Source organism: Ostrea edulis, chromosome 4 (genome assembly GCF_947568905.1).
Source record: "Ostrea edulis chromosome 4, xbOstEdul1.1, whole genome shotgun sequence".
Taxonomy (NCBI): domain Eukaryota; kingdom Metazoa; phylum Mollusca; class Bivalvia; order Ostreida; family Ostreidae; genus Ostrea; species Ostrea edulis.
Genome location: NC_079167.1, coordinates 71567574 through 71595393, shown reverse-complemented (window position 1 = coordinate 71595393; position 27820 = coordinate 71567574). Strand labels below are relative to the sequence as shown.

General features: G+C 35.2%; 2 protein-coding genes and 1 pseudogene across 2 annotated transcripts; 1 reads left to right on the top strand and 2 right to left on the bottom strand.

Moving 5' to 3' along the window:
- Nucleotides 1–80: 80 nt before the first annotated feature.
- Nucleotides 81–1239, bottom strand: LOC125669139 (uncharacterized; annotated as a pseudogene).
- Nucleotides 1240–2441: 1202 nt separating this feature from the next.
- LOC125669500 (lysosomal-associated transmembrane protein 4A-like) lies at nt 2442–12274 on the top strand. Its single transcript, XM_048904038.2, has 7 exons — nt 2442–2632; nt 5735–5900; nt 6852–6928; nt 7745–7873; nt 8923–9018; nt 10347–10448; nt 10796–12274. Exons 1-7 carry the CDS (start codon nt 2534–2536, stop codon nt 10865–10867), a joined length of 741 nt encoding a protein of 246 aa, XP_048759995.1. The 5' UTR covers nt 2442–2533; the 3' UTR covers nt 10868–12274.
- Nucleotides 12275–17019: 4745 nt separating this feature from the next.
- On the bottom strand, nt 17020–27787 carry LOC125669499 (replication termination factor 2-like). The gene is made up of 8 exons (XM_048904037.2): nt 27423–27787; nt 22892–22986; nt 21826–21916; nt 21414–21550; nt 19855–19933; nt 19647–19760; nt 18649–18700; nt 17020–17719 (listed from the first exon to the last, which is right to left on the bottom strand). Exons 1-8 carry the CDS (start codon nt 27489–27491, stop codon nt 17517–17519), a joined length of 840 nt encoding a protein of 279 aa, XP_048759994.1. The 5' UTR covers nt 27492–27787; the 3' UTR covers nt 17020–17516.
- Between the last annotated feature and the right edge of the window lie 33 nt (nt 27788–27820).

The following is a 27820-nucleotide window of genomic DNA, read 5'->3' as shown; positions in this document are numbered from 1 at the left end:
GACTGTTATAATGTAAAATAAGGAAAAACATGATAATAATAAAATGAATAATATACAATTTTTTTTTTATTTTTTTTTTTTACTAATACAAATATTTATTGGCACAAACACAATTACATTAATTGGCAAAGGCCCGTTGAACATCAATACATAAAGTTTACATAATTTTTATGTAGTTGAAAGTAATTGACTTCTGTATTCAAAACAGTCTCTAATAAATTTCACAGTAATTTTTAAGACTTTATGTATATCACTGTTAAAATATATTTGCAACATGTATCTTTCATTGTCCAGAGTAATATTTTTCTGTGTTATATTATAAATGTTTCTAAGGTAGGTGTTTCTTCGCTTATAATAAGATTTACATTGAAAAGGAAAATGAATTTCATCTTCGATCACACCAGTATTGCAAGCATTACAACATCTTTCATTCATTGTTGTGGAATTATATCTACCACTTTCTATTGCAAGTTTATGTGCACTTAATCTACTTCTACTAAGAGAGGATCTCTCAGATCTTTTTCTGAGTAAATCAACATATGGACTTCTTTTTCTTGTGTATAATTTTTTTTATTTTTTTTTTTTTAAATTCAATTTTTTTTTAACCAAAGATTGTTGATGATTGCTCCTGGATACACTGGTCAATGATTCTTTGTTTTATGTTTGGTAAAAGGTGTTGAATTGAATCTTTATATTTTGTAATGTTTGAAAATCCCAGATTATCTAGAATAGACAATATTTTCCTGGTCCAAGTGTTGTAATCACTTGTGGATTGGTAAAGTTTAAAAGCCAAAGAGTCAGACGTTATCAGATGATTCCAATATTTACTACTTAAGAATGGAATTTTGGACCAAAGTGGTAGTCTATCAAGTTCTGCTAGACAACCAGCATTGGATGTTTTACAGTGCACTCTAAGGATATCTTTAATAAATTTTAAGTGAAATTTTTCTAGATTTGAAATATCTTTGGATGAGAGATCCACTCCCCATATTTCACTACAATAAAGAAGAACTGGAAGTACAATAGCATCGAAAAGTTTTTCTAAAAGTTTACGTGGGTTATCAATACCAATGATAATTTTCATTTTAAAACATGCTTTTCTGGTTTTTTCAATAAGCACAGCTGTTGCTAAGTTAAACCTCCCATTACATTTCATCATAACACCCAAATAACAGATTTTGGTACAATTTGTATTGTATTGCCATTAATAGTAAATTCATTCCCTCGAGGTTTTGCCATTTGAGTTAAATATCGAAACTTTAGATTTATCTACATTGACTTGCAGTTTCCAGTTTGAACAATAGTTACTGAAAATATCAAGGCTGTTCTGTAAACCACGTTTGCTTTCAGAAAAGATTACAATATCGTCAGCATACAACATACAATTTACATGAACATTGTTTACTTGTACAGGATCACATTTTCCATTTTTCAAGTCATTGACAATGCCATCAATACATTGAAGAGTATGGGGCTTAAGACATCCCTTTGTTTGACACCACATTCAGAATTGAATACATCACTTAAACCATCAGAAAATTTGATTCTACTCAGTGTGTTACTATACATGGAAAATAGAATATTAAACAATTTTTGGGAGATATTAGATTCAAGGAGTTTATAAAATAAACCTAATCTCCATACTGTGTCAAATGCTTTTCTAAGATCAATAAAAGCCGCATATACTTTTTTGTTTTTGTAATGGTCAATTATTGTTTTTATAGAGAACAAGGTCTGATGTTCTACAATTTTCTTTGAAACCAATTTGATTTTCACTTATCAGTGACGTAGAGTTGACAAATTCAAGTAGCCTAGTATGGATTATTCTATTGAAAAGTTTTCCTAGATTTGAGGTAATTGATATACCTCTGTAGTTGCTAGGATCAAGCCGTATTACATGTACCAGATTTGTACAACAATACTAAATAGCTCTCATTCCAGCTTTTTGGGAATACACCAGATTTAAGTATAAAGTTAAACAGTTTTTCCAGAGGTTTCAACATTACTGACCCCCCCCCCCCCCCCATTTTTCAATATATAACAGTTTACAGTAAATAAGTTACAAGGTATACAAAATAAAAAAAAAAAAATAAAAAAAGGGAGGGGGAGGGGATAGGAAGATGAAAATAAAGATGAATCTTTCAAAAGACAGAACAAAAAAATAAAAATGAAACAAACAGCAAAAATTGGTAGTAATGCAGATGAAAGGTTGCAAAATTTGCATAAAAGGAAAGAGCAAACTAAAACAGTATATAATATATTGAAAAAGAGATTTTCATTCAGTATATAGTAAATATTGAAAATCATAGAAAATTTATAATATTGAATTGAAAATATTTTGCACCTATTACAACCAAACCAAGCCAAAATACAAATATCAACCCATGCATTCATTTATTTTTATTTATTTATTGTTGGTATCCAGTGTCTTGATGTTCTCTGTATTTAGGGCAACCTTTCCGGCGTAAACCGGAAGTTAAGATACCATTTTGGAAAAGAGGAAACTTGAAAACAAAAACAGAAAGAAAACAAAATGAGAACCAAAGGACAGTCGGGGATTCCCGACATGTACAAGTGCTGCTTTTGTTGTCACGTCAAGACAGGGACGCTGTTCTATGGATTGTTTCAGCTGGTAAATGTTTCATGACGAAATAGGGAAGATTATTATAATGATATCATGTCAATACACTACACTCGGTATTGTTACAATGTCAATATGGCGCTACGGTTGCCCTGAGTCTGTTTTGAACAAAATATACCCATGAATGATCGGAAATAGTTTGATAATCGTTGTTTGTTTGTTTTTTACAATATAGATATATATATTGGGAATTACTGTTGAAGACAGTTGGCCACTTGTACAATATGCAGAAGTCATGTGATCAGTGGTAAACCGAAACAAGTTTTGCGAAACAAAATCCGGGATATTTGATTATACATCGATTTTTACAATCATATCAAAATTCTAGAATCTATGGATGTACCTCAATGGAGGTTTCGCATGGATCCAAAATATCTGAAAAATGTTGTGAAGGAGTTAATGGTGCATTTGTTTTTTCTTTGGAACACTTCTAGTATACCTGTCCCCAAAATATGGTGCTAAAATAAATGTCGCCCAAGGTGGTTTAATATATATATACGATCACATGAGCGATGGGTAAAATCTATTGCATAGCAAAATTAGGCCCAATTTAAATTCCTTGTGTAAAATGAAGTTTATTAAAACTGTTTTTAAACACAGTTTTTATAAATCGAAATAAAAACAGAATGCTAAAAGACATAAAGTTTATGTTCCAAAAATAGATAGAATCAATGTGTAGGAAACTTGTGTGTGTGTTGTTTTACGTAATACTTCAGAATATTCACGTCACTGATGTTGATATAAGCAAACTGAAACTCATCTGGGATTGAGAGAGGATATTGGTTCTTCCTATTGTGGTGGTCTAGAGGTTAGAGCGTTTGCCCCGCATGCGGAAGGCCCGGGTTCGAATCCCAGCCGCAACAGACCTAAGTCATTAAAACAGGTAGTGACAGTTCCATCGCCAAACACTCGGCATCAGGTGTGAATGTCACAGGTCCTCGGAGATGACCTTAAAAATGGATGTCCCATGTCACGGTAGGTGTGGCACACTAAAGAACCCTTCACCGGTCTTGGTGATGTCTCCATAAGAGTGAAAAAATCTCGAGAGAGACATTAAACAAGATACAATCAATCTTCCTATCTTGAAAAAAATATTTTGGCAAGTACAGCATTGGAAAAATTAAAAAAAACTTTTATCAACATTTTAACCCACGGACACTTCAAAATGGGGGCTGTGCCCAATATCCTTGTTTTTATTGATATCTTTTTTATCTATATATTAGCTAACTCACATGATAAGCTTGACATGTTGGGAGCTGCTGCACCAAAGCCCCCACTTAATTACGCTCAAATGCTGCTAGTCTTTCTTGTGGCGTCGGTGGCCTAGTGGTTAGGCCGTCAGACTCTCGACCAAAAGGTCGTGGGTTCGAGTCCTGGCCGCGGCAGGGCCGACGTTGTGTCCTTGGGAAAGGCACTTTACATGAATTTCCTTGCTCCACCCAAGTGTAAAAGGGGTATCTGGCTATAGACAGTGAAAGATATTGTTAGAATGTTAGTGCTCTAGTGCTTGTAAAGGCAGCTTGCACTGTATGCTTCCTAGGAGACTGAGAAAGTTCTAGATTGATATAAGGTCTGCCGGGGCAATAATGCATTGAAAAGCGCTTTGAGCAGCATACGCTGGAAAAAGCGCTATATAAAAAATATATTTTCTCACTTTGCTGCACTTGACAATGGTCGAATTTAACCTTTTCTGGGGTATAAAATCCACAGGCTAAAATGAAAACCTACAAGCTAAATCAAAAATAATGAAGCAGTGCTCTTTTTTCAAGTTTTTGTTTAAAATTAATGATTTTTCCCATGATTACTTAGCCTAGTGGGTCAACAGGCATTGTTTGGACAAGTCACTAACATAAGTCATATGGTGCAATGTTTAGGTCTCTTGACCATCACACCTTTAATCCACAACCTGTTCACCGCAGGTCTAGATAAAAGTTCTTCCAATTTCATGCCACATCAGGGTTGTCACTAGGGATTTTTCTAAGTGAATCCTGGACTCGTGGTATTAAGCAGCATGAGTCCCATTTTTTGATAGTCATCTATGCAGTCAGCAGTGCACTCTCGTGTCATCACTGCAACCTGACTTGAATACGACAACAAATTAAATTAATGTAGATAGGACATGTTGGAGTGATTAATAGTTGTTGTGATGGAATATAGTGGTTGTTTCCTGATGATCTGTAAATAGTAACAAAGACACTATTTCCATTCTGATAAAAATGGCTACTGGGAGACTTGATAAAACATAGACTGCAATTTGCTTTTAGATAAATAATAACAAAAACCTCATAATTAGAATTTAATTTAATCATCCCTTTAAGTGAACAGGACTCATGGCACATATCTATATTTTTCACCATGATACCTTGTCCGACCTTTAAAGCATTTATTTGAGTTTCTTTAAAAATTATATGTACATATTCTCTTTCAAAATCCAGCCAAGATCAGCCCTTTCTCCTCTGGTGCTGAAGAGTATGCTTGGAAGACTTTTCATTTTCATGCGTCCATCTCATATCTCATTCGTTATTTCAATTATTGGTATCCTGCCCTTTTTTAGAACAAAGTAAGAATTCCTAGAATAAATCAAACGAATGATAAAACAAAATTGTGGACCCAAGGTTAAAAAATAATTTGAGTTTTGGTTGTTCCTATGGAAAAAAATGACCGCTAGGATTAGAGGTCTGATAGGTTTTAAAAAACTCATTTGTAAGTCTTAATATAAAAATCTGTAAATGTTTCAGATGTTTTACTTCCTGTGCATAGTTTTAAAAACGTCAAATATGAGCATTTTTAGTCAAAATTCTGTTTGGATAGGGTTCACAGTAACAGGTACTAAAACTTTGCACTCACCCTGCAGGATTAACACACTTCATTCCAAATGGGGTTAACTAATCCTACTTAGGAAATGGGTTAAGTTGACCTACTAAGTGTGAATACGAATTGTGTTAATTCCCTGTAATCTCATCATCTCATTTAACGTTGATAAACTGTGTAGTGTGACCATGTTTAATTCACGCATCCAGATTTGTTCTTATTGCACATACTCACAGTCACTTGATGTCATGATTAATACCATGTGCTTCATTTAATTTGTAGATCTGTCATTTATTCCTGATTGGAGTGCTGATTTTTGCCTCCATCCACCCTGAAATCCTGCAGAAACATGCCAATCAATGCACCGACATTGAGATCGACACAACAATGAAAAATAATGACATTGAGACACAGGAAGAAATCTTCATCCGTAGGAAAATGAACAGAGGTACAAAAAATGATACAGATGATCAAAAGCAAGACCAGTAGAATTATTTTTTAATAGGAGTTTGCAAGTGAAATATAGTCATGATATTTACTACAAGAGAAATGCACAACCCTTAGCTAGTTGAATATAATTTAAAAGAATAAAATCGCACTCATGGAATCAATCTTCACAAACATTCTTATTATTCTCAAGTCATGAAATTGAAGGATTTTACAGGATTTTGCGGAATTCATCAGACACAACATTGTTGGAAGCCCACGGTCTGTCACACTTCTTTTATCTAAAACGATAAAAGAAGTGCGACCAACCATGGATTTCTGATGAGGCAGAAGCAAATAATGTGGTTTCATTTTTAGATTTTGTAATGTGGCGTTGGAAAGTTGATTTTTTTAAATTCCTTCCCAGAGAATTGTTGAAAATTTCAATCTTTTGGGCAGTTTTTGAAAGAAAAATCATGGGCTTCATGCATTGATCTAACCAACTGTCATGTACATTTACTTGCAACATTTTAAAATTCATAAAATAACATACACCTGTATATCAAATTGATAATGGTGGATACATTTAGTCTTTACTTTTTTAAGTAGAAGTAGAAGAATGGTGAATTTTGGTTAATTGAAGAAAAGAAAAACATTGCAAGAAATGTATATGTTTGCAACATGGTGATTTGTATGTAATAAATTTGTAAATTCATGATTCAATATTATAGTCATAATTAAGTTAAATTGTATACATCACCTATTCAACAAAAAATCTATATAAACATTCCAGAATCTGTTGTTTTAATTAGTTTTAGAATATGGTTAGAATTCAGGCAATCTAATTAAAATCAGACCTTCTCTAACCGTTACACTCCAGTGTAATGGTTAGAGAAGGTCTGATTTTAATTAGATTGGAATTGGGCCAAAGTAAACCATTAGTGAACTTATTTCTTTGTTGTGTAATTTACAGAGGATTTTGATCTGGCCTTCATCATTTGTCTGTGTATGCTGACTATCGTACTGTTCCTCCTGTATGGCGTGCTGAGGGTGAGTTAATACATAATGGGGAGAGAAGGGAGGGGTATTTCTCCTGTATGGAGTGGGTGAGTTAATACATAATGGGAAGGGAGAGAAGGGAGGGGTATTTCTTCTGTATGGAGTGAGTGAGTTAATACATAATGGGGAGGGGTATTTCTTCTGTATGGAGTGAGTTAATACATAATGGGGAGAGAAAGATGGGGAGAGAAGGGAGGGGTATTTCTCCTGTATGGAGTGGGTGAGTTAATACATAATTGGGAGGGAAAGATGGGGAGAGAAGGGAGGGGTATTTCTTCTGTATGGAGTGGGTGAGTTAATACATAATGGGGAGGGAAAGAGGGGGAGGGGTATTTCTCCTGTATGGAGTACTTGGGGTGAGTTGATACATACTGGGGAGGGGGGGGGGGGAGAGCTTTCACTATTATACTATTCATTCTCTGCATTTCTTTGGCGAGTATGATGGGGTGGGTGGATAGTGATAGTGGTTTACTTGCACTTGGATATCACACAATATTCATTCCTAAATCAAAACCATATTTGCAGTAACAAGTTAGTCTTGAAAAAGAAATTGGCCCCAGTATATTTTTAATGCGAAAACAGTTTTTACATGACAGAATGCAAAATGTAGGAAAACACAAAATTATGGATATAATCATTAAATAATGTTGGACTTGCATTTTAAAATGTTATGGATAAAATCAGTAAATAATGTTTTACATTTATTTATATTTCAGAATGTTAAAAAGAAAAAAATTATGCTTAAAATCATTAATTGATATTCGACTTGCATTTCAGAATGTTAAAAATGTTTGATATACATTTCAGAACCGGCCAGGCTACATCCTTCCTTTCTTTTGTTTACAAGTGTTTGATTTCTGTCTGAGTTGTTTGACTGTCGTGGGGTACCTCAGCTACTCCCCCAACATCAAAATCTGGCTCCGAACACAAGGACTGGTGAGTAGATACTCAAGCATATGGATCGCTACATCTCCACAAACATCACACACACAATCTACACCACTACATCTCCACAAACATCACACAGACAATCTACATCACTACATCTCCACAAACATCACACACACAATCTACACCACTACATCTCCACAAACATCACACACACAATCTACACCACTACATCTCCACAAACATCACACACACAATCTACACCACTACATCTCCACAAACATCACACACACAATCTACACCACTACATCTCCACAAACATCACACACACAATCTACACCACTACATCTCCACAAACATCACACAGACAATCTACACCACTACATCTCTACAAACATCACACACACAATCTACACCACTACATCTCCACAAACATCACACACACAATCTACACCACTACATCTCCACAAACATCACACACACAATCTACACCACTACATCTCCACAAACATCACACACACAATCTACACCACTACATCTCTAAAAACATCACACAGACAATCTACACCACTACATCTCTACAAACATCACACAGACAATCTACACCACTACATCTCTACAAACATCACACAGACAATCTACACCACTACATCTCCACAAACATCACACACACAATCTACATCACTACATCTCCACAAACATCACACACACACACAATCTACACATTTTCTGTGATGGTGATTTGATATGCCGTAATTACATGTATGTTCCATATCCCATTGTATTCTCACTATACATAGGTATCGATGTTGACATTCTCTAACAGTACATGTATTTTGATATAAAAGTTGTGTCTGAAGTACAGCAATATTCTCAATATAGTTAAGGAGAATGACATTCTCTGATAGAACATGTATTTATTGAATATTTCAGTCATGCATGCCTGATCTTGGATATTTCAGTAATGGGTGCCTGATCGTGTATTTGATATTTCAGTCATGCATGCCTGATCTTGTATTTGATATTTAGTCATGGGTGCCTGATCTTGTATTGGATATTTTAGTTATATATGCCTGATCTTGTATCTGATATTTCAGTCATGCGTGCCCGGTCTGAAACACCTGATGGACATGGACTCCCAATGGCTGATGCTTCTCTGTCTGTTGGGCTTCATTCTCTTCCTGTCTGTGAAGGTAAGTCATGCAGGTAAACACAGGTATATAGTATAGATAGATCAGACTACCAGCTGTAGAGGACAGGTACTGCTGATAGACAGGTAGGTCATGTTTCCTTCTGAGAGAGTTGTGCATCAGTAGAATAGAAAATCTTTGAGAGCAGTTAAATCATTTTCCTTTTATCAACTGTATCATGAGAATTATTGTGTTCAATTCTTAAGAAAATTAGATTTTTTTATTGATGATTGTAGGCCATACTGATGGTTAGTGTTTTGTAGGCCGTACTGATGGTTAGTGTTTTGTAGGTCGTACTGATGTTTAGTGTTTTGTTGGTCGTACTGATGTTTAGTGTTTTGTAGGCCGTACTGTTAGTATTTTGTAGGTCATACTGATGTTTAGTGTTTTGTACACCGTACTGTTAGTGTTTTGTAGGTTGTACTGATGGTTAGTGTTTTGTAGGTCGTACTGTTAGTGTTTTGTAGGTCGTATTGATGTTTAGTGTTTTGTAGGCCGTACTGTTAGTGTTTTATATGCCGTACTGTTAGTGTTTTGTAGGCCATACTGATGTTTAGTGTTTTGTAGGCCGTACTGATGGTTAGTGTTTTGTAAGTCGTACTGATGTTTAGTGTTTTGTAGGTCGTGCTGATGTTTAGTGTTTTGTAGGCAGTACTGTTAGTGTTTTGTAGGTCATACTGTTAGTGTTTTGTAGGCCATACTGTTAGTGTTTTGTAGGCCGTACTGTTAGTGTTTTGTAGGTCGTACTGATGTTTAGTGTTTTGTAGGTCGTACTGATGTTTAGTGTTTTGTAGGTTATTTTGAATGTCCAGGTCTTGTTTTTTTTAGGCTATGCTGATTGTTCAGTGTTTTGTAGGCTATTTTGAATGTCCGGGTCTTGTTGATTTTAGGCTATGCTGATTGTTTAGTGTTTTGTAGTCCAAGCAGATAGATCAGTATTTTAGGCTATTGTGATTTATTAAGTGTCTCTAGGCTATTGTGATTTTGTTAAGTGTCTCTAGGCTATTGTGGTTTGTTAAGTGTCTCAAGGCTATTGTGATTTTGTTAAGTGTCTCTAGGCTATTGTGATTTTCTTAAATGGTTTTAGGCTATTGTGATTTTGTTAAGTGTCTCTAGGCTATTGTGATTTTGTTTGATTTTGTTAAGTGTCTGTAGGCTATTGTGATTTTGTTAAGTGTCTGTAGGCTATTGTGATTTTGTTAAGTGTCTTTAGGCTATTACATTTTTTGTTAAGTGTCTCTAGGCTATTGTGATTTTGTTAAGTGGTTTTACTTTAGGCTATTGTGATTTGGTAAGCGGTTTTAGGTTACTCTAATTGTTTTATTTTTTAGGCTTATTTAATTGGAATGGTATGGAGCTGCTACAACTTCCTGAAAGCCAGAACTGTCAACGGTAACCAGATCAGAGAGTACACTGTGGACCCAGACTCACAGGTGAATATGACTGTCACTCTTATTGATATAAATAGGCATGATAATACCTACCAACCATTCATCAGGGACTAAACCATCTGAATTTTTTTTTTTTTACTATATTAGGGTTGATGAATGTGCTCTTTCATTTTGTTGTCAAAATTTGCGACAGCTCTTTATAGCTGCAATAGTTTCTTCACTGATTTCACAGCCATGTTTATTACAGCTTAAGAATCCTCACAGGTTAATAATTTGAATTGTTGCTGTTTCTATAGAGAACAGGTTCATCAAGTTTTAATGTCACCTTTATACATTAACATACATACATGTATATATCTGTGATATCACTATTGTTAATTTTAATACAGGTTCTCCTGCCCCCCAAGTATGAAGAGGCCATGCGGCAGGGGGAGGGGATGCCCCCTGCCTACACCGCCTAGAGTGCAGGAAGGTCATTCAGAAGATCAGTGTAGACTGTGTTAGATTTAAATTTCGTACACTACTGTAAGCTTTCGTTTACCTGATGATGTTTATGAAATCTTGAATGTAACGTTATTCTGAGAACTAATTTCAATATTGAGATATGTAACTGTATTGTCCTTCTCTGATGATTCCGATATCATGGAATGTGTGAACTGATTCTAATGTAGTCATGGACTGTGTGAAATGATTCTTATGTATATAGATAATACATATGGTTGATGTATTTCTTTTGAATTGGGGAAACACGGGAAGGGAGAGGTTTTCGTTCTATCCACTTTGTAATATTGCCATTTTGGATTTGTTAATGTTGTCGTAGTCGGTCTTTGATCTGCTGTATGTTCTGTGTTTTAATCGTGTATTTGGATTTCAGCTGATAATGTGCATTTACACATGTGTAGTGGTCATCTGGTCATTTAGAAAATCAGATCATCTAATATTTTAACCCCTGAGGAAAACATACATTAACTGTTAAGGAAATTTGGCCTATTTCTTGTATACAATTCACAAATTCACTGTTTAGATTAAAGGAGACTAGCTGTTATAAAAGAGGTTCTGTAAATTCACAATCTTGTGGCATATGGACTTTGTCAACTGAAATCCTATCTTTCATATTGTGTACCATTGTAACAAGGATTGTATTGATATACTTCAGGACTGCGTTCAAGATCGTAGCAGCTAACCCAGCAGCTGGGCTAAATATCTGGGTCTTTTGAATTCACTGTATGAATTAACACACGTTATCCCTATGTTGGGCTAGCCTAGATCATAGCACTATCTAAGCCACTACAAAGCTGCTACGATCTTAAACGCAGCCCGGGCCTATTTGGGTAAACATGCAGTGCCCTGATCACTTGCACACTTATATATATGACTTGGAATGGTAAATCATGGCACATCTTTTCAGAATTGTTGCAGGATTTCTATAGGTGGAAGTTTGGTGTTTTTGATGGTCTTTAAGAGACTAATTTTGAGGGAGCGAATCATTCCTGGGATTAATCATACATCCAACACCCTTTTATGTGTTACTCTAGACTTTATTATTGAGTTTATTTATTGCAAGCAATTATAGGATGTCCAGAGCAGAATAGGTTATCAGACTGTGTTGGGATCTCCGGGGTAATTTGAAGAAAAGAACTTATTGATCCGATTTATTATCAATTTGACAGATGATGGGATTTGAGTGAGCATTTTCCCTGTTTTGAGATGTTCCCATTACACTGATGGGGATTTTGAGAACCTAGCACAGACTGAAACCATTCTAATTGAATGTGATAAGATGGTGCTTCGTAGCAAGCTTGCTGTGGGAGGTTTTTACTCATCCATTGTAAAAATTGTTTTTCCTCTCAATAAATTTCTTCATAAAATCAGACTTCTCTTTTAAAGATGGTGTACACAAATTCTATCATTGCCATGCCAGTAATATGTGTACATTTAATATATACATATGTACCAACATAGAGAAGAAATATGCTGAAGTACTAACGGTTTTTGAATACATGTATAAAGTTGTCAGTTTCAGACCTGGGTTACCTTGCGGTTTCTGATCTTTACCTGGGTAACCTTTCAACTATGATTCTCAGCTCTATTTATTGGTATTCTTTACAAATACATGTTTAAAATTTACCTTTAACAGCTGTACAACATCTGTCACCAACATAAATCTTAATTGTGCTTCCTTGGAATTTAAACTACAGACTTTCTCTATGATGATTACATTAATTTTACTTTAAACAAACTCTATAAAGACCTCGAAAAAACCCTGCGTGCTGACATAAGCATAATTTTTATATGCCCGCATAAAAATGCGGGTGTATTATGCTATACCACTGTCGTCTGTTTGTCTGTCTGTCCCTTTAACTTTGTCTCCGCAACTCCTCCTAAACCCTTGGGGGGGATTTTCATGAAACTTGATACAAAGAAAGATCACAATGTGGAGCTGTGCATATTGCAAGGGGAATGCTGTTCAAGTGAGCTTTTCTGATCAAAAGTTGTCTGTCGTCGTCGTAAACTTTTCACATTTACATCTTCTTCCTCAAGAACCACTTTGTCAATTATAACCAAAGCACAGGCACTCGACGTTTTAAATATCTATAATAAAAAAAATCTTCCGGTAAACATAATATTGTCAATATTATGTTTACAGGAAAACAATTTTTTTTATTATAGATATTTAAAACGTCGAGTACCTGTGAACCAAAGTTGGCCAAAAGCATCCTTGGGTGAAGGGCTTTCAAGTGTGTTCATATAAGGGCCATGCCCCCTTCGAAGGGGAGATAATCACAAAAATAGGGTAGGGTCATTTAAAAATCTTTTCAAGAACCAATGAGCCAGAAGAGCTGAAATTTATATGAAAGCTTCCTGACATAGTGCAGATTCAAGTTTGTACAAATCATGGCCCTCGGGGGGTAGATTGGGGCCACATAAGGGGATCAAAGTTTTACATAGAAATATATAGGGAAAATCTTTAAAAATCTTCTCATGAACCAGAAGAGCTGAAATTTATATGGAAGCTTTCTGACATAGTGTAGATTCAAGTTTGTACATATCATGGCCCCCGGGGGTAGGTTCGGGCCACAATAAGGGATCAAAGTTTTACATGAGAATAAATAGAGAAAATCTTTAAAAATCATCTTCTCAAGAACCAATGAGCCAGAAGAGCTGAGATTTACATGAAAGCTTCCTGACATAGTGCAGATTCAAGTTTGTAAAATACATGGCCTCCAGGGGTAGGTTGGGGCCACAATACAGACTAAGGTTTTACATGCAAATATATATGGAAAGTCTTTAGATATGGGCCGAGGTAACTCAGGTGAGCGATATGGCCCTTGGGCCTCTCGTTTAAAGGAGTTGTGGCCCTTGGACTTAATTTTTTCTATTCAAAATACGTTGTCTTCATAACTTCTCCTAAACCCTTAGTGGGATTTTAATGAATTTTGGTACAAAGAAAGATCAAAATGTGGAGGTGTGCATACTGCAAGGAGAATGCTGTCCAATGTTTTTTAAAGGAGTTAGAGCTCTTGGACTTGGTTTTTTTATACGCCCGCATAAACATGAGATTGTTAACTCAGATGCGTTTGATAAAATCGATGCAGTTTTGCAGAACGATAGTTTGATAGCGGGGAAGTTTTGATGCTGTTTATGTATCGATGCTTCATCTAGTTGAAAGTTTCGTAAGATATTCGTATAGTAGTGACAATTTATGAGACTTGCACTGTAATTAGAAGAAGGTATTCCCACAAATTTCAGTGTATATGTAATCCATTTAATGGACATATTCAAATTCCGATATTTCTTGACGTTAAATCACCGACTTTCTTAATGGTTCAAATAAATGCAAAAATATTTAGATTTTACTGATCAAGGTAACAAATTTTACATGCATCATTTATTAGTATCTAGAAATGGTCTTTATACCAAAAATTGACAAAGTAGAGGCTTTTGCAATGCAACATAATGCTCACAAAGCAATCATGTAATGTAAATAGGAGGCCCACGGGCCTTAATGGTCACCTGAGTATTATTTAAAAATATTACTAGTGCCAAGGTCTATGAAATCTAGGAAAAAACTTTCCTGTTCTGCATATCTTAGCTAAATTCTTATATTTAGCAACAGTATGAAAGGTGAAGATAACAATAAGCTCATACATCTTACTAGCAATACAAAATAGAAAGTTGGGCAAACATGGACCCCTGGATATACCAGAGGTGGGATCAGGTGCCTAGGAAGAGTTAAACATTCCCTGTCGACCAGTCACACCCGCCGTGAGCCCTTATCTTAATTAGGTAAACGGAGTTATCCATAGTCAAAATCAGTGTGCCAAGAATGGCCTAACAATCGGTATGAAACAAATCAGACAGCATTTGACCCAATGATAGGTTGTATCGGCAAACTAGATAGTTAAAATGACAATTTGTGAAATGCAGACATAAAACGAGACAGTTGAAACCCCTACACCATCAACTTGTTTGTCAGTATCCTGCTTTTATCTAAAAATAAAACAAGATGTGTTCTTAGAACTTAAATGCCCCTGAAAGTGCCTACATTGATGAAAGACTTTACATAATGTTCGGTACATCCTATTCCTTTCCTGCTTTTCCTAAATATGCTTTTAGTTTTTATACTGTACCAGCAAGCATAAAGAAGTCTTTCAAATAATAAAGACAATAATCACTATAATCAGACAATAAATTTGGCCCCACCCTGGGATCATGAAATTTACAATTTTGGTAAAAGACGACCTACTCATTCTAAATATGTACATGTATTTAGTTTCAATTTAGTAACATAACATTAAAGAAGATAGTATTTAAATGTTTTACATATGTATACTATATAATACAAAGATTTAGCCCCATTGGAATGATAGTTATCAAGAAGTTAAAATTTCTATTGTTCACACATTTAATAACTGACCATTTTGGCCCCACCCCGATACCAAAACCCCCTACCCCTGGGACCATCAAATTTACAATTATGGTAAAGAACTATTTATTCTTTCTAAATATCCATTTAGTTTCAATTATATAGAATCAATAGCACTGAAGAAGTGTTTTACATTTAAACATCATATACCAAGTTTGGCCCTGCCCTGGGGTAAGAATCTCTACCCTAGGGACCATGAAATTTACAATTTTGGGAGATTCTCCTCCTCAACATCACTACATATTTAGTTTTTCTTACACATGCGGTTATAGTGAAGATTTTTGAAAAATGGTAAATCTTTGACAGTTTCTGCCTTGTCCCTAATTATAAGGGCCCAGAGGTGCAGGAGTCCTGAAATTTACAAGTTATGTTCCCCTTGTCTCAAAGATGCTTCATACCAAATTTGAAAGGAATAATAGTTATGAAGAAGTTAAAAATGTTCTATTGTTCAAACATTTAATAACTTACCATTTTGGCCCCACCCCCATAACAAAACCCCTATCCCTGGGATCATCAAATTTACAATGGTAAATAAGGTGTTATTCCAGTATTTTACACATAAACACTATATACCAAGTTTGGTCCCACCCTGGGGTCAGAACCTCTATCCCAGGGATCATGAAATATACAATTTTGGTAGAGGCCTTCCTGCTCTACATCACTGTGTATTTAGTTTTTCTTACACTTGTGGTTGTAGAGATGAAGATTTTAGAAATGGATCATTGTTTGGCAGTGTTTTTATCTGCCCCTAAGGCCCCAGGGGTGCAGGAGTCCTGTAATTTACATTTATGTCCTCCTTGTCCAAAATATGCTTCATACCAAATTTGAAAAGAATTGGAATAGTAGTTATCGAGAAGTTAAAAATGCTCATTTGTTAACGGACGACGGGCAACAACCAATTACAATAGGTCAGCTGAAACTCAAGTAACCTAACAAGAGAACCACAGGCCTTATCAGTCACCTGAGTACTAGCTAAAAGTATCACTATTCCCAAGCGCTATGAAATCTAAAAATTTCCGGTTCTAAATATCTATTAGCCAAATTCTAATATTCAGCAATAGCATAAAAGATTACTTTAATGCCCTCAAAAGTGCATATACTGATGAAAGGCTTTACATAATATAAAATATGAATTTAAAACATTAAACGATATGACTAATTTGGACCCATCCTAGAGTCAAACCCCTGGGATTGCGAAATTCACAATTTTTTTTGTACATCCTTTTCTGCTTTTCCTAAACATGCATTTAGTTTTTATACTGTATCAGCAAACTTAAAGAAGTCCTTCAAACAATAAAAGAATTATCACTCATGATGGAAATCGGTGAAAATTTCATGATCAATGATTGGTTTATTGTAACTAATAATCGATTATAATCAGGCATCCAGAAATTCTATCTTAAAGTTAATTACCTGCTGCAAAAGTGTGAAGAAATATCTTCTGGTAAGTCTTTATTTGTTGTTTCTTTTGTTGAAAATAGTGTTTGTAAACATTCTCTGTTTGTATTTGTTTTTCTTTTACTATTTTAATATTCTTTGATTTCATATATAAAAGCCAATACGATTTTTAGAAGGGTCTACACACCAAAAACGGATGTCATTTGCCTCAGTTATATCCCTGAATATCAAAGTTACATGTCATTAACTTACGATGATCCAGCATAATTAAAATTCAGCAAAGAAAAATATGGAGAGAAATTTATTTGATTAAAAACCCATACACATCTATTGTCACAATATGCACGTGCAGAGTACAGGTACCTGTAACACTGGCCATTGAAAGTGGTTTTTATTTACATAATTCATACATGGCTTTGCTCTTGAAAAGATATTTATTGTTCCGTCCCTAACAATATACAGCTGCACAATGTGAACACACAACACATGTAATAATTCTAAAATTAAAATATCTATTTATAACATTGCTCTGTGATTTCATTTCTATAATGTACAGACATCTAAAAATTGTGTCCCCTTGTCTTTCTGGCTGTACACACAGTAAGACGATGAGAGATAAAGTACGAAGGATAATTCTACAAATGCCATTGATCTCTTCCAATGCTATAACACATTTTTTAAAATATGGACTCATCCTTGAATTATCATGTACTCAGTTTCATATCCAGAAGTCACATCCACAGGGTACCTCTACATAATGATCACCAAAATTTAAAACAAAACTTTCAGTTGTAGAATGGATTGTATGTCACCCAATGAGCTGACTGTTGGTTCTTTGCTCTATTACTGGAGGTAAATAGAGACTTGTAGGTGCTGCTGGCCTTGGGGTCCTTCTGAATGCTTGTGTGGGTGGGCAGTTTGTCCTTAGGGCCCCCTGCTGCACAGGAAGTCTTTGTGGGTGGCTTTTCCGTCTTTGCTTTCTTTGCATCTAAACAAGAGTAATGAATGTGTGATGCAAAATCTTTCAACCATACAAATACAGTGGTCTCTGTTAACAATGAAACTGGATACAACAAAATGTTGCATATAACACAATAATTTTTATGTCTTAACTAATGTTTCCACTTTTTTTTTATTCGAATAATGGTTAAAACAAATATCTCATAACAAAATTCTGCTTACAACAAAGTAAACTGTAAGTCCCACTTGTATAAAATCCCATCAGATATAATGAATAAACGTCATTGTTGATTGCACATTTTGACAGCTGACAACACAAAGTATTGATAATATAATATTGCAAAGGCTAGAGGAATCATGACCCTTTAAAAAAAAAAAAAATATGGTGATAATGTGGACCTTCAAATATCCAGATACCAGAAATCCGACATTTCAGCTCCCAGACAAATTGGATTTTTAAAAATGTTATTTTGTCTCATTTATGCAGAATTCTGCATTCAGATAGTTTCTTTTCACCACAAAATGCATTTTCCACTATATTTTGGTTCCATTATCTGAACAGGACTATTTAATTAGTCTTTCAACTCAAGTCACATTTTCCTATCCAGGTGTTAATTGTTGTAAAACCACTAGCCTGGCTGTCTGTTTCTTGTTTTGAAAGGTAACAAGTTTTGTCCCAACCAATCAAAAGCTATAACAGCAATTTAAGATTTCTGATATCTCTAAGAAGTAGCATGTGTTTTGCAGAACGACCAAAGTAACTGTGTCAAGTTTGGTCGACTTGTTATGAAAATATTCTGGAGAAGTTGGAAGAATAAAACTACTTAAAGGACACTTGTCAGATGACATCACATCAGACACAATTTGATCAGAAGAGCTCTGACATTTAAACCTGTGGCTTGTGTGAGCTAACAATAGTGATACCTTTCGCTGTGTACATTTATACTCGGTACTCACCTGTCATTTTGGGCTCTGTTTCTGTAGATTCAGATTTGTGCTTTTTAGCTCTCTGTAATAGTAATAAAATATGTCTATCATGTGAAGAATGGTATCTCAATTATGTAAAACTGCGCGAATTCTGCTAATACATATAGGATAAGGGGGTGAGGGGGGCGGTTCTAACGAGTGTGACAGTATTTGTCCAATACATTTGTAATAACCACATCTTCACTATGACTGAATTTTGTTATAAATAAGTTTGACAATATTTGTCCATTCACTATTACTAGTTTTATATTATGCAAGTTTTCATAATCTGTCAGGTACCTTTATCATTATCATTGCTATTCAGTATAATTAGATTCCACTGTACGGTTCCTGATATTCAATTTAATTAGACCTCACTGTCTGGTATCTGATATTCAGTATAATTAGACCTCACTGTCTGGTACCTGCTATTCAGTATAATTAGACCCCACTGTCCGGTTCCTGCTATTTTGTATAATTAGACCCCACTGTCCGGTTCCTGATATTCGGTATAATTCGACCCCACTGTCCGGTTCCTGCTATTCGGTATAATTAGACACCACTGTCTGGTTCCTGATATTCAGTATAATTAGACCTCACTGTCTGGTATCTGCTATTCAGTATAATTAGACCTCACTGTATGGTACCTGCTATTCAGTATAATTAGACCCCACTGTCCGGTTCCTGATATTCAGAATAATTAGACCCCACTGTCCGGTTCCTGATATTCAGTATAATTAGACCCCACTGTCTGGTTCCTGCTATTCAGTATAATTAGACCTCACTGTCCGGTTCCTGCTATTCAATATAATTAGACCCCACTGTTCGGTTCTGGCTACTTGGTATACTTAGACCCCACTGTTCGGTTCCGGCTACTTGGTATAATTAGACCTCACTGTTCGGTTCCTGCTATTCGGTATACTTGTCTGTTACTATTGTCATTAACTGACTATTCAGTATAATCAGACCTGACTGTATTTGACTATTACCTTTGCCAGTTTGGCCTGCTCTTTCCTGACCCTCATTCTCTGTTGTAACCTTTCTACATCCTCATCAGATCCATTTAACGTGATCACATTATCTGGGGAGAATTTACTGCCACACTGTGAAGAAATAATTAAAATCAACACAAGATAACTAGGTGTGTTAATTCAAATTGTTTGGGTTTGTTTAACTGACAATATATACTACAATTACCTTATGACAAATGTCAGATTTCACCTCTTTGAGAGCTCTGTCTGATAAAACACACCCGCAGGACCAGATGAAGCTAAACCTGAAAACAACAATTCAAAAACATAATTTCCCTAATACCCTATTTCAATACATGTAGTTTTACTATCTTTTAATTTCAAAAATATGTATTAATTCAAACACAGAGAAGACAACAGGAGTAAAACTACAGCACTAAATCACAAGGCCCTTTAATGACTGTGAGGCCCCACCATACATATACTAGACCATCATTCTTGGACCTTGATATATCGACATTTTATCATTAGGCCATGCATTGATCATGAGTTCCTGTATTGATCGTGCAGCCCTGTACTGATCCTGACCATGCCAGAAATAGTTTCTTTCTACTTCTTTGGAGTATGTTTCAATGTTTGTATTCACTGTTTTGAAAATGATAATACCATACCCCTCTCCATACCTATTACTATTTCCCCCCTTACTGTAAATTTTGTTCCAATCTGCCTTAGGGCTGTTCCAGAAATGATCAAATGGGGGGGGTCGGGCGGCAAATGATATTTTTTTGTGTGGGTGGTCGTATTTTTTCATATTTTAATTGGTCCGTGGTTGGACTGTTAAAAAAATATTTATTATGGGTAGTGGGTAGTTTCTATTGTTTTATTTTGTGCCACGTGGGTGTTGAGTTTTCAGAATATTTTTATTGTCGCTCTTGTCGTGTTGGTTACAAAACATCGGAGGGAAAATTGAAAACGTGCTTTCGAAATGCTGCTTTCGAAATCGGAAGTAACATAGAACTATTTGAGTTGTCGCTCTTTGCAGCGCATAACTTTCCATTACGGCACTCTTCAAATTAGAGGCGCGCTTAGTAGGGTCCCTTTGGACGTGATGGCGGCGAACTCTGTTCTGTAGATTATTACAGTTTACAGTGCATCGATTTTGGGAATATTTTGAAACCAATAGGTATTCCGTTTTCTAATAAAAATAGGCAAACCTTAGTTGATTTATACGAGGGTACCGATGCGTTATATTTATCAGTCGGTGTGATGGTGATAGAGGCCTCCGGGCGCGGGCTCCATTAGAAGACGAACGATTCGTGGAAAAACATATCCATACCCATTTCATGATAATAGTATCGTTTGGACTTCCAATCTTTCCAACATTCCCGCCATAGATGCCTTTGATTGTTGATGTGACATCGTTTCTTCAGAACTACTGTGATACAATGTCGCACAGGCATTACCGCGTCATTGACTAGAATGTTTGTCCCGAAAACCTCGCGAGATTTGTACCGTTTTCATTTTTAAAAATATTTTTGTGGTGGGTCTGGTTAGTTTTTTTTTTTTATTAGATGGGTCATTGTAAAATGAGTTTATTAATTTGATGGGTCATGGGGTAATTTTTTATTTTTTTTTATGGGTGCTTGGTATATACAAAAGGTGCCTCCCGACCCCCCCATGTATTTATTTCTGGAATAGCCCTTATCATATACCAGGTGTATATAAATACCTGGGTTTTTACAACCTGCTTTACTACATGTACACACCTGTTGTCTGTATACTTACCCATGTTTTCCATTCATGGTGATGCCGACCACTGGACAGATGTACCTAGCGTCCTGTGTATCAATATAGCTGTCTCCTTTCTCACTCTTCGGACGACCATACCCTTTGTTTTCTGTCAGTTTCAACTCTTTCAGATCCTAAAAACATATATTAAACAAAAGTTGTTTTGTAAGTTAGAGAGGAAGGTAAACACGAGAATTTAAATGAAGAATTCAGTGTAATGGTTCATCTTAGGAAATATTCTTCATTTAATCCAAATTTTATTAGATATGAGCAATATGTTATGCACAGACAATAATTAAGGAACGGAGTCTTGCCAACAATTCTAAGAATAACTGAATCATCTATGTATAGTTGTGTTTCTGAAAATCTTATCTAATACTGGATTACATTTTTGACGATTTTATAATACCTTAAGCCCACGAAGATGGTCAAAGCTTGATGAACATTCAAATTTACTCCTGTCAATCAAAAATTCTAGCACTGCCTCCTTGTTGTACAACCTATCAAAGCAAATGTTACAATCTATCACCATGGGACATGTAATCATATACAACCTATCAAAGCAAAAGTTACAATCTATAACCATGGGACATGTAATCATATACAACCTATCAAAGCAAATGTTACAATCTATAACCATGGGACATGTAATTGTAAATAGATATTGGACTGGGTTTTTTTTTCATATGTTTAAAATTCTTCCTAGATTGTTTATTTTGGGCTCAGAATTTGAATTAAATGTATTCTATTCTACATTATCATGCTCCCTGTTAGTTTCTTCCTGTGTATTTGATAATTGACTATTTTCACATAAAGCATAGAAAAATGTACATGGTCACCATTTCTTTTTATGCCTTGTTAAGATTTTTCTCCTAAGCGTACTGAAACAAATCTGTTAATTCAGAAAAATTGTTGCCCATCTACAGACTCGAACCTGGTGGGACCACAAGCTTGCCAAAAGAATGCGCTATCCATCAGGCCACGAGACCACTACACTTAAGTATGGATTAACACAAAAATGATGAGTTATCATCCACATTTGATAATAATGCATTAATAAATATCAAATTAAATACTCAATAACTTTTACTGTTTTAATTTTTTCCCCAGATTTCTTTCTACTGAAACTGCTTCTTTTTTTTAACTAAATAAAGTAAATTTGAAAATTTTCAATTTCTGAATATTATTTTACATATCCCTCACTTTTCATCAAATTTCTCTGATGTGCTATTCCTCCATAATCTTTATCATCTGAAGCAAAATAAGTATAATAATGTTATAATTTGCATGCACTATGCGAAAAGAGTAGTCAGAGCTGTGATACATAGTACATGCATTCCACCTCGGGTCATTCACTATGTATCAAAACCCTGACTGTTATTTCAGCAAAGTATACACAAATTGTAATCATTATTATATACAAAGAACACTATCTAGATTTAACTTTATCATGTTTTTCTACACGCTGTACTCACCTGCCGAGCTCACAAGCCATGATTGGTTCACGGAGTGGTTCCTGGGTAATTGCACAGTGTTTCCACTTGGCATCTAGATCAGCAGTCTTATCTTTCTGTAAAGGTAAAAAATATTCCTTGATTTATGAGTAAATTATAAGATTTATGATTAACTGAAATTTTTCAGTAGAGTAAATATAATCCTGAATAAGAGCATTTTAACTTGTACATGTATTTTTTAAATGTCTTCACACCTTGTTAAATATCTTCAAATCTTGAAGACATAATTCCCAGATCTTTATCCCCTGGCAGACATTTTCACCTGTCAGTTCCAGCGACTGACCTACGACACCAAACGTAACAGGGAGGAAGAAAATGCAATAGACTAGACTGAGATTCAAACCCAAGCCCCTTGAATCTTCACTAAATATGATGCCACAATGCACTTTTTACATCAATTGCATTATATTTCTCTTTTATAATGAATACTAAAGCAGTTCAAATGTCAAAAGTTGTGTAACAAGACCTTTACGATGTTTTGACAGCTGTCCGTACATATCCAAATAGCTGGGACATTTTTTTTATATCCAGTCATGTATATAAATACTAATACCAATACATTTTGCTTCAGCCTTAAACATGATTATGCCATAAGACATATTATTGTAACCCTTTACTACAATTAATAAAAGGTGAAGCCCAATCGCGGCCCAAAGGGACATGAGAACAGAGATTTCCCATGAAACTTGAAAATTTTGGTCAATATGGTGTCAATTCGAATGTAAGTGCAAGGACATATATTTCACCATTTTGAATCTCGTCTACCCAAGTTCACATAGTTCTGAGATGTTTCACAAAATCCGTAAGAGCATGTAACCTTATGTTTTCCAGTGGTCGAAATTAGTTTAAAACTTGGTATAGACCACGGCTCTATGCCAAAACAAGATGACATAGACCTCATTGAATTGGCATCGACCGCAACATTGAAAAAAAATATCACAAAAAAAGATTGTCATTCACTTCTAATGTACTTAGAAAGCATATTTTCTTTCTATTTCCATAACAATTTCCTCCTTTCCTCATAACATTTATCAGACGGCAATTGACCATGTAGGGGTCCTATGGGATAACTTTATTGCTTTAAATCTAAAAAATCAGCGTAGACAATTTTGTATATTTCAATTACAATTGGCATAGATCAGTGTCATTAGACATAGACTCGGTCTATGGTTAATTTCGAACACTGGTTTTCTCAATCATATAATCACTCCAGGTCTACTATGTTTGTAAATCTGCTAAAATGACGTCACATTCAATGAATAGGTGGATCAAATGTCTAAAGTTATGTAACATGATGCTAAGATGCTTTGACAGCTGTCCATACAAGGCCAGATAACTTTAGATATGATTTTTATCCTGTTAAGGCAGAGTTGTCAAAAACTGTTGGTCCTGTCAGCAAGGCTGGTAAAAAATTCCCTGGACCAATAAGTTGTTAGAAAATGTCGGGCCAAATGACCGTTTGAAAATATCGAGTGTGATCCGATTATTTTAGAGCTCGGGAAGTGCAAGTGAAGGTCACTCAAACAACATGGTCATGCACCTGAACAAATTTGTGAAAGGTTCTCTACCCACGAAGAAAAGAGGTAGAGCGTTCGCTTCGTAACTGGAAGGTTGTGAGTCCCGATTTCTGCTCATGTCATGGCCACGTCAAACCTAAGATGTAAATATATCCTTGCCAAACGCTCGGCATTTAGCAGTGAGAGTCACAGGTCTTTCGACTTTCGGATATGACCTCCAATGTCGCGGCAGGTTTAACACATTAAAGAACCCTAACTACTACGGCCTTGATTCAGAGTACACAGCATGTCTAAATTTGTGGTATTTCACCTACAGCTGGTCACGTCTCAATATGTGGGGAAAATTCCTTACGGGATGTAAAACAAACAAACAACTTGGTAAGAAAAGGGGGGAAGAATGCTGAACCAGGACCACTTAAAAATTACGTAGGTTTCCGTGGTGTTCATGAGTTTCAAGATGGTTGGAAAACTGATCGTATTTGGCTGGATATGAGAGGGAGACGCATTGCTGTTAAAACAATAAAAGGCATTTTGGTGCAGTTCTTTTTTTTCCCCCTTCGTTCTTTCTATGCAATACAAGGTCAAGGTACATGTATCTGGTCTAACAAAACTTTGTCTGGTCTGACAGAAACTTTAACTCAGTCAGACCAAATGTCTGACAGTGATCTAAAAATTTCGACAACTCTATAAAGATATAACTTTATACTAATAGAGGGCGAAGCTCTCCCTGTAGGTAACATGTATATACATGTTTAAAAGGAAAATATAGAAAACTAGTGAAAAATTAAACCATACCTATGGAACTTGAAAATTTTGGTCCCAATGGCGTCGATTCAAATACTAGCGCGTGGACATGTATTTCTCCATTTTGAATCTCGTCTACCCTAGTTCACGTTGTTCTGAGATGTTACACAAGATTCTTAAAAGCATGTAAATCTTTGTTTTCTAAATCATATATCACTCCTCGATAAACGCAAATGTGCCATGGCTCCTATGTTTGTGTATTTGTTAAACACCAACGTTGAATAAGATGTCACAATGCACTGTTTACATCAGTTGCATAGAGTTTCCCGCGTTCAATTAATAGGCGGATCAAAAATGTCTAAAGTTAGAATACTTTGATTGAGTTCTGTCCTCACACGTTAGGTGATAATAAATAAGGATATTTTTTGTCCTGTTATGGATCTAGATACTAATGCCAATACTTTTTGCTTCGCCCTCAAACACGGTCACACCGTAAGACATATTATTAAAGGGACTGGTTCACGATTTTTGAAAAAGATATTTTTCCTTTTTGATGTTAAACATTAAAAATATAACTCATTTAATGTTGACAGCCAAAATTTTGACCTTCTGAATGCAAGAATAAAAGCAATATTTTAACCATAAATCTGTGTTATGTAAACAAAGACTTGAGTCTTTTTATGTAAACAAACAAACACGTGAAATATTGATTCTGTAACATAAATATAAAGCATCTTAATTTTGCATAGTCACAAATTTTAACTTATAGATGACACATTCTACCCAAAAAATGCTTGAAATGTGAAAGATATGATAAACTTAATCCATATCCATTTCTTTTGAAAATTTCGTAAACAATAGCATACCACAATCTTTGTTTACAAAACAAATCATAAACTCTCTAAAATGAGCTTCTGTGATAATGTATAACCTTAATTTTTATATTAAATCTTTCAAACACATTAGACAGTAGATTTTAATCATTAAAAGAGAAAAACAAAATTTTGGGGGAAATCGTGAATCAGTCCCTTTAATATGAATGTTTTTTGCTTCGCCCTCAAACACGTCGTAAGACGCATTAAACATACCTCTGATTAGCTGTATAAACGGTCGATCCAAAATTCACTACATCGTACTTAAAATTGTCATAAACACATGGTATAAATTCAATCTTTGAATAGACATTACCATAACAGACTGGAAATATCATAAGAAAAGCTAGCTGCAGAACTGTAGCTCTCTGAAAAAATATTTTGACATAACAGAGAGCTACAGAGCCACCCCTTATAAAAACCTTCGATTTACGGCGCACAAAAAGCTGCGCACGGTTGAGGCCTTATATCGTTGTATTCTTGAGTTACTGTCTCATAAATTTAATATCAAAAAATTCTTAACATATTTTCCTACTATACTTGTGTCTAAACATACCTTCAAATATTCATTAAAGCCCCACACGACCTGAAAACTCCCAGCTTCAAATGATTTCGTTTGTTGACGTAGCCATGTTAGGTAGCCGGGTCAGTTCGTACCCTGTTGTTTTTGGTATATATTCATAAAATTCGTTATATGTTATGTATTCGCTCTTCATTTATTATCAATACCAATAATTTATAGAAATCAAAAAATAAAGTTTTTCTAAAGGTAAAATAAGCTCTTGATTCATGAAAATGCTACTAAAGTCCTTAACACTCGTGTGACAGGGATGGAGACCGGACCAGACTAATGAAAGCCGCATTGTCGTGAGTTTAGCTATCTGAATAATTATTATTTAAAGGCACTGGGATGATATATGATTTAAAATATTTAGCTAAAATATTTGTGGGGATATTAGTTCACATCTAGACGTTATTGTGCAAGTATGGAAATTAATCAGGATTCGAATTGACCGGCTACCTAACATGGCTACGTCAACAAACGAAATCATTTGAAGCTGGGAGTTTTCAGGTCGTGTGGGGCTTTAATGAATATTTGAAGGTATGTTTAGACACAAGTATAGTAGGAAAATATGTTAAGAATTTTTTGATATTAAATTTATGAGACAGTAACTCAAGAATACAACGATATAAGGCCTCAACCGTGCGCAGCTTTTTGTGCGCCGTAAATCGAAGGTTTTTATAAGGGGTGGCTCTGTAGCTCTCTGTTATGTCAAAATATTTTTTTCAGAGAGCTACAGTTCTGCAGCTAAAGAAAAGCAACATTTTAGTAAAGTGACTTAGAATTCTACCCATTACCTGCTCTGGTCTTTTCTTCGTTCTGACAAGTTCATCTCTTTTAGGTATGGTGCCTCCATCACATCCCATTTTAATATATTATATGCAAAATGTACAACAAAATACCGCAAATATACTAAACTTCCTCAGGTTATGACGTAATACTAAGTATTAAACATGTCGTACACAAGATGCATTTAAAAAATGAAAATGAAATAGGATTTCAAAAGCGAACGATGAATTAGATACTAAAAGCTTTCACAATTATTGCATTGTAGTAACCTTTTTTAAACTGTGATAATATCTCAAGACAGAAAAATCAATCAACTTTGGGGAGCGAATGAAATGTGCACGAGCTAGCAGTCAAACCGTATTTTCGTATAATTATAAAAACGAGTAAGTCCCAACGGATGTTAGAA

Bases quoted from the DNA above. Each gene is read 5' to 3' on its own strand.
- LOC125669500 (XM_048904038.2), top strand. From the start codon at position 2,534: ATGAGAACCAAAGGACAGTCGGGGATTCCCGACATGTACAAGTGCTGC. The intron at 5,901-6,851 runs GTACAAAAAATG...TGTAATTTACAG, and splicing joins CCGTAGGAAAATGAACAGAG to AGGATTTTGATCTGGCCTTC. The intron at 9,019-10,346 runs GTAAGTCATGCA...TTTATTTTTTAG, and splicing joins TTCTCTTCCTGTCTGTGAAG to GCTTATTTAATTGGAATGGT.
- LOC125669499 (XM_048904037.2), bottom strand. From the start codon at position 27,491: ATGGGATGTGATGGAGGCACCATACCTAAAAGAGATGAACTTGTCAGA. The intron at 21,551-21,825 runs GTATTATAAAAT...ATATGTTTTTAG, and splicing joins ACCATCTTCGTGGGCTTAAG to GATCTGAAAGAGTTGAAACT. The intron at 18,701-19,646 runs GTAATAGTCAAA...TTACTATTACAG, and splicing joins AGCAGGCCAAACTGGCAAAG to AGAGCTAAAAAGCACAAATC.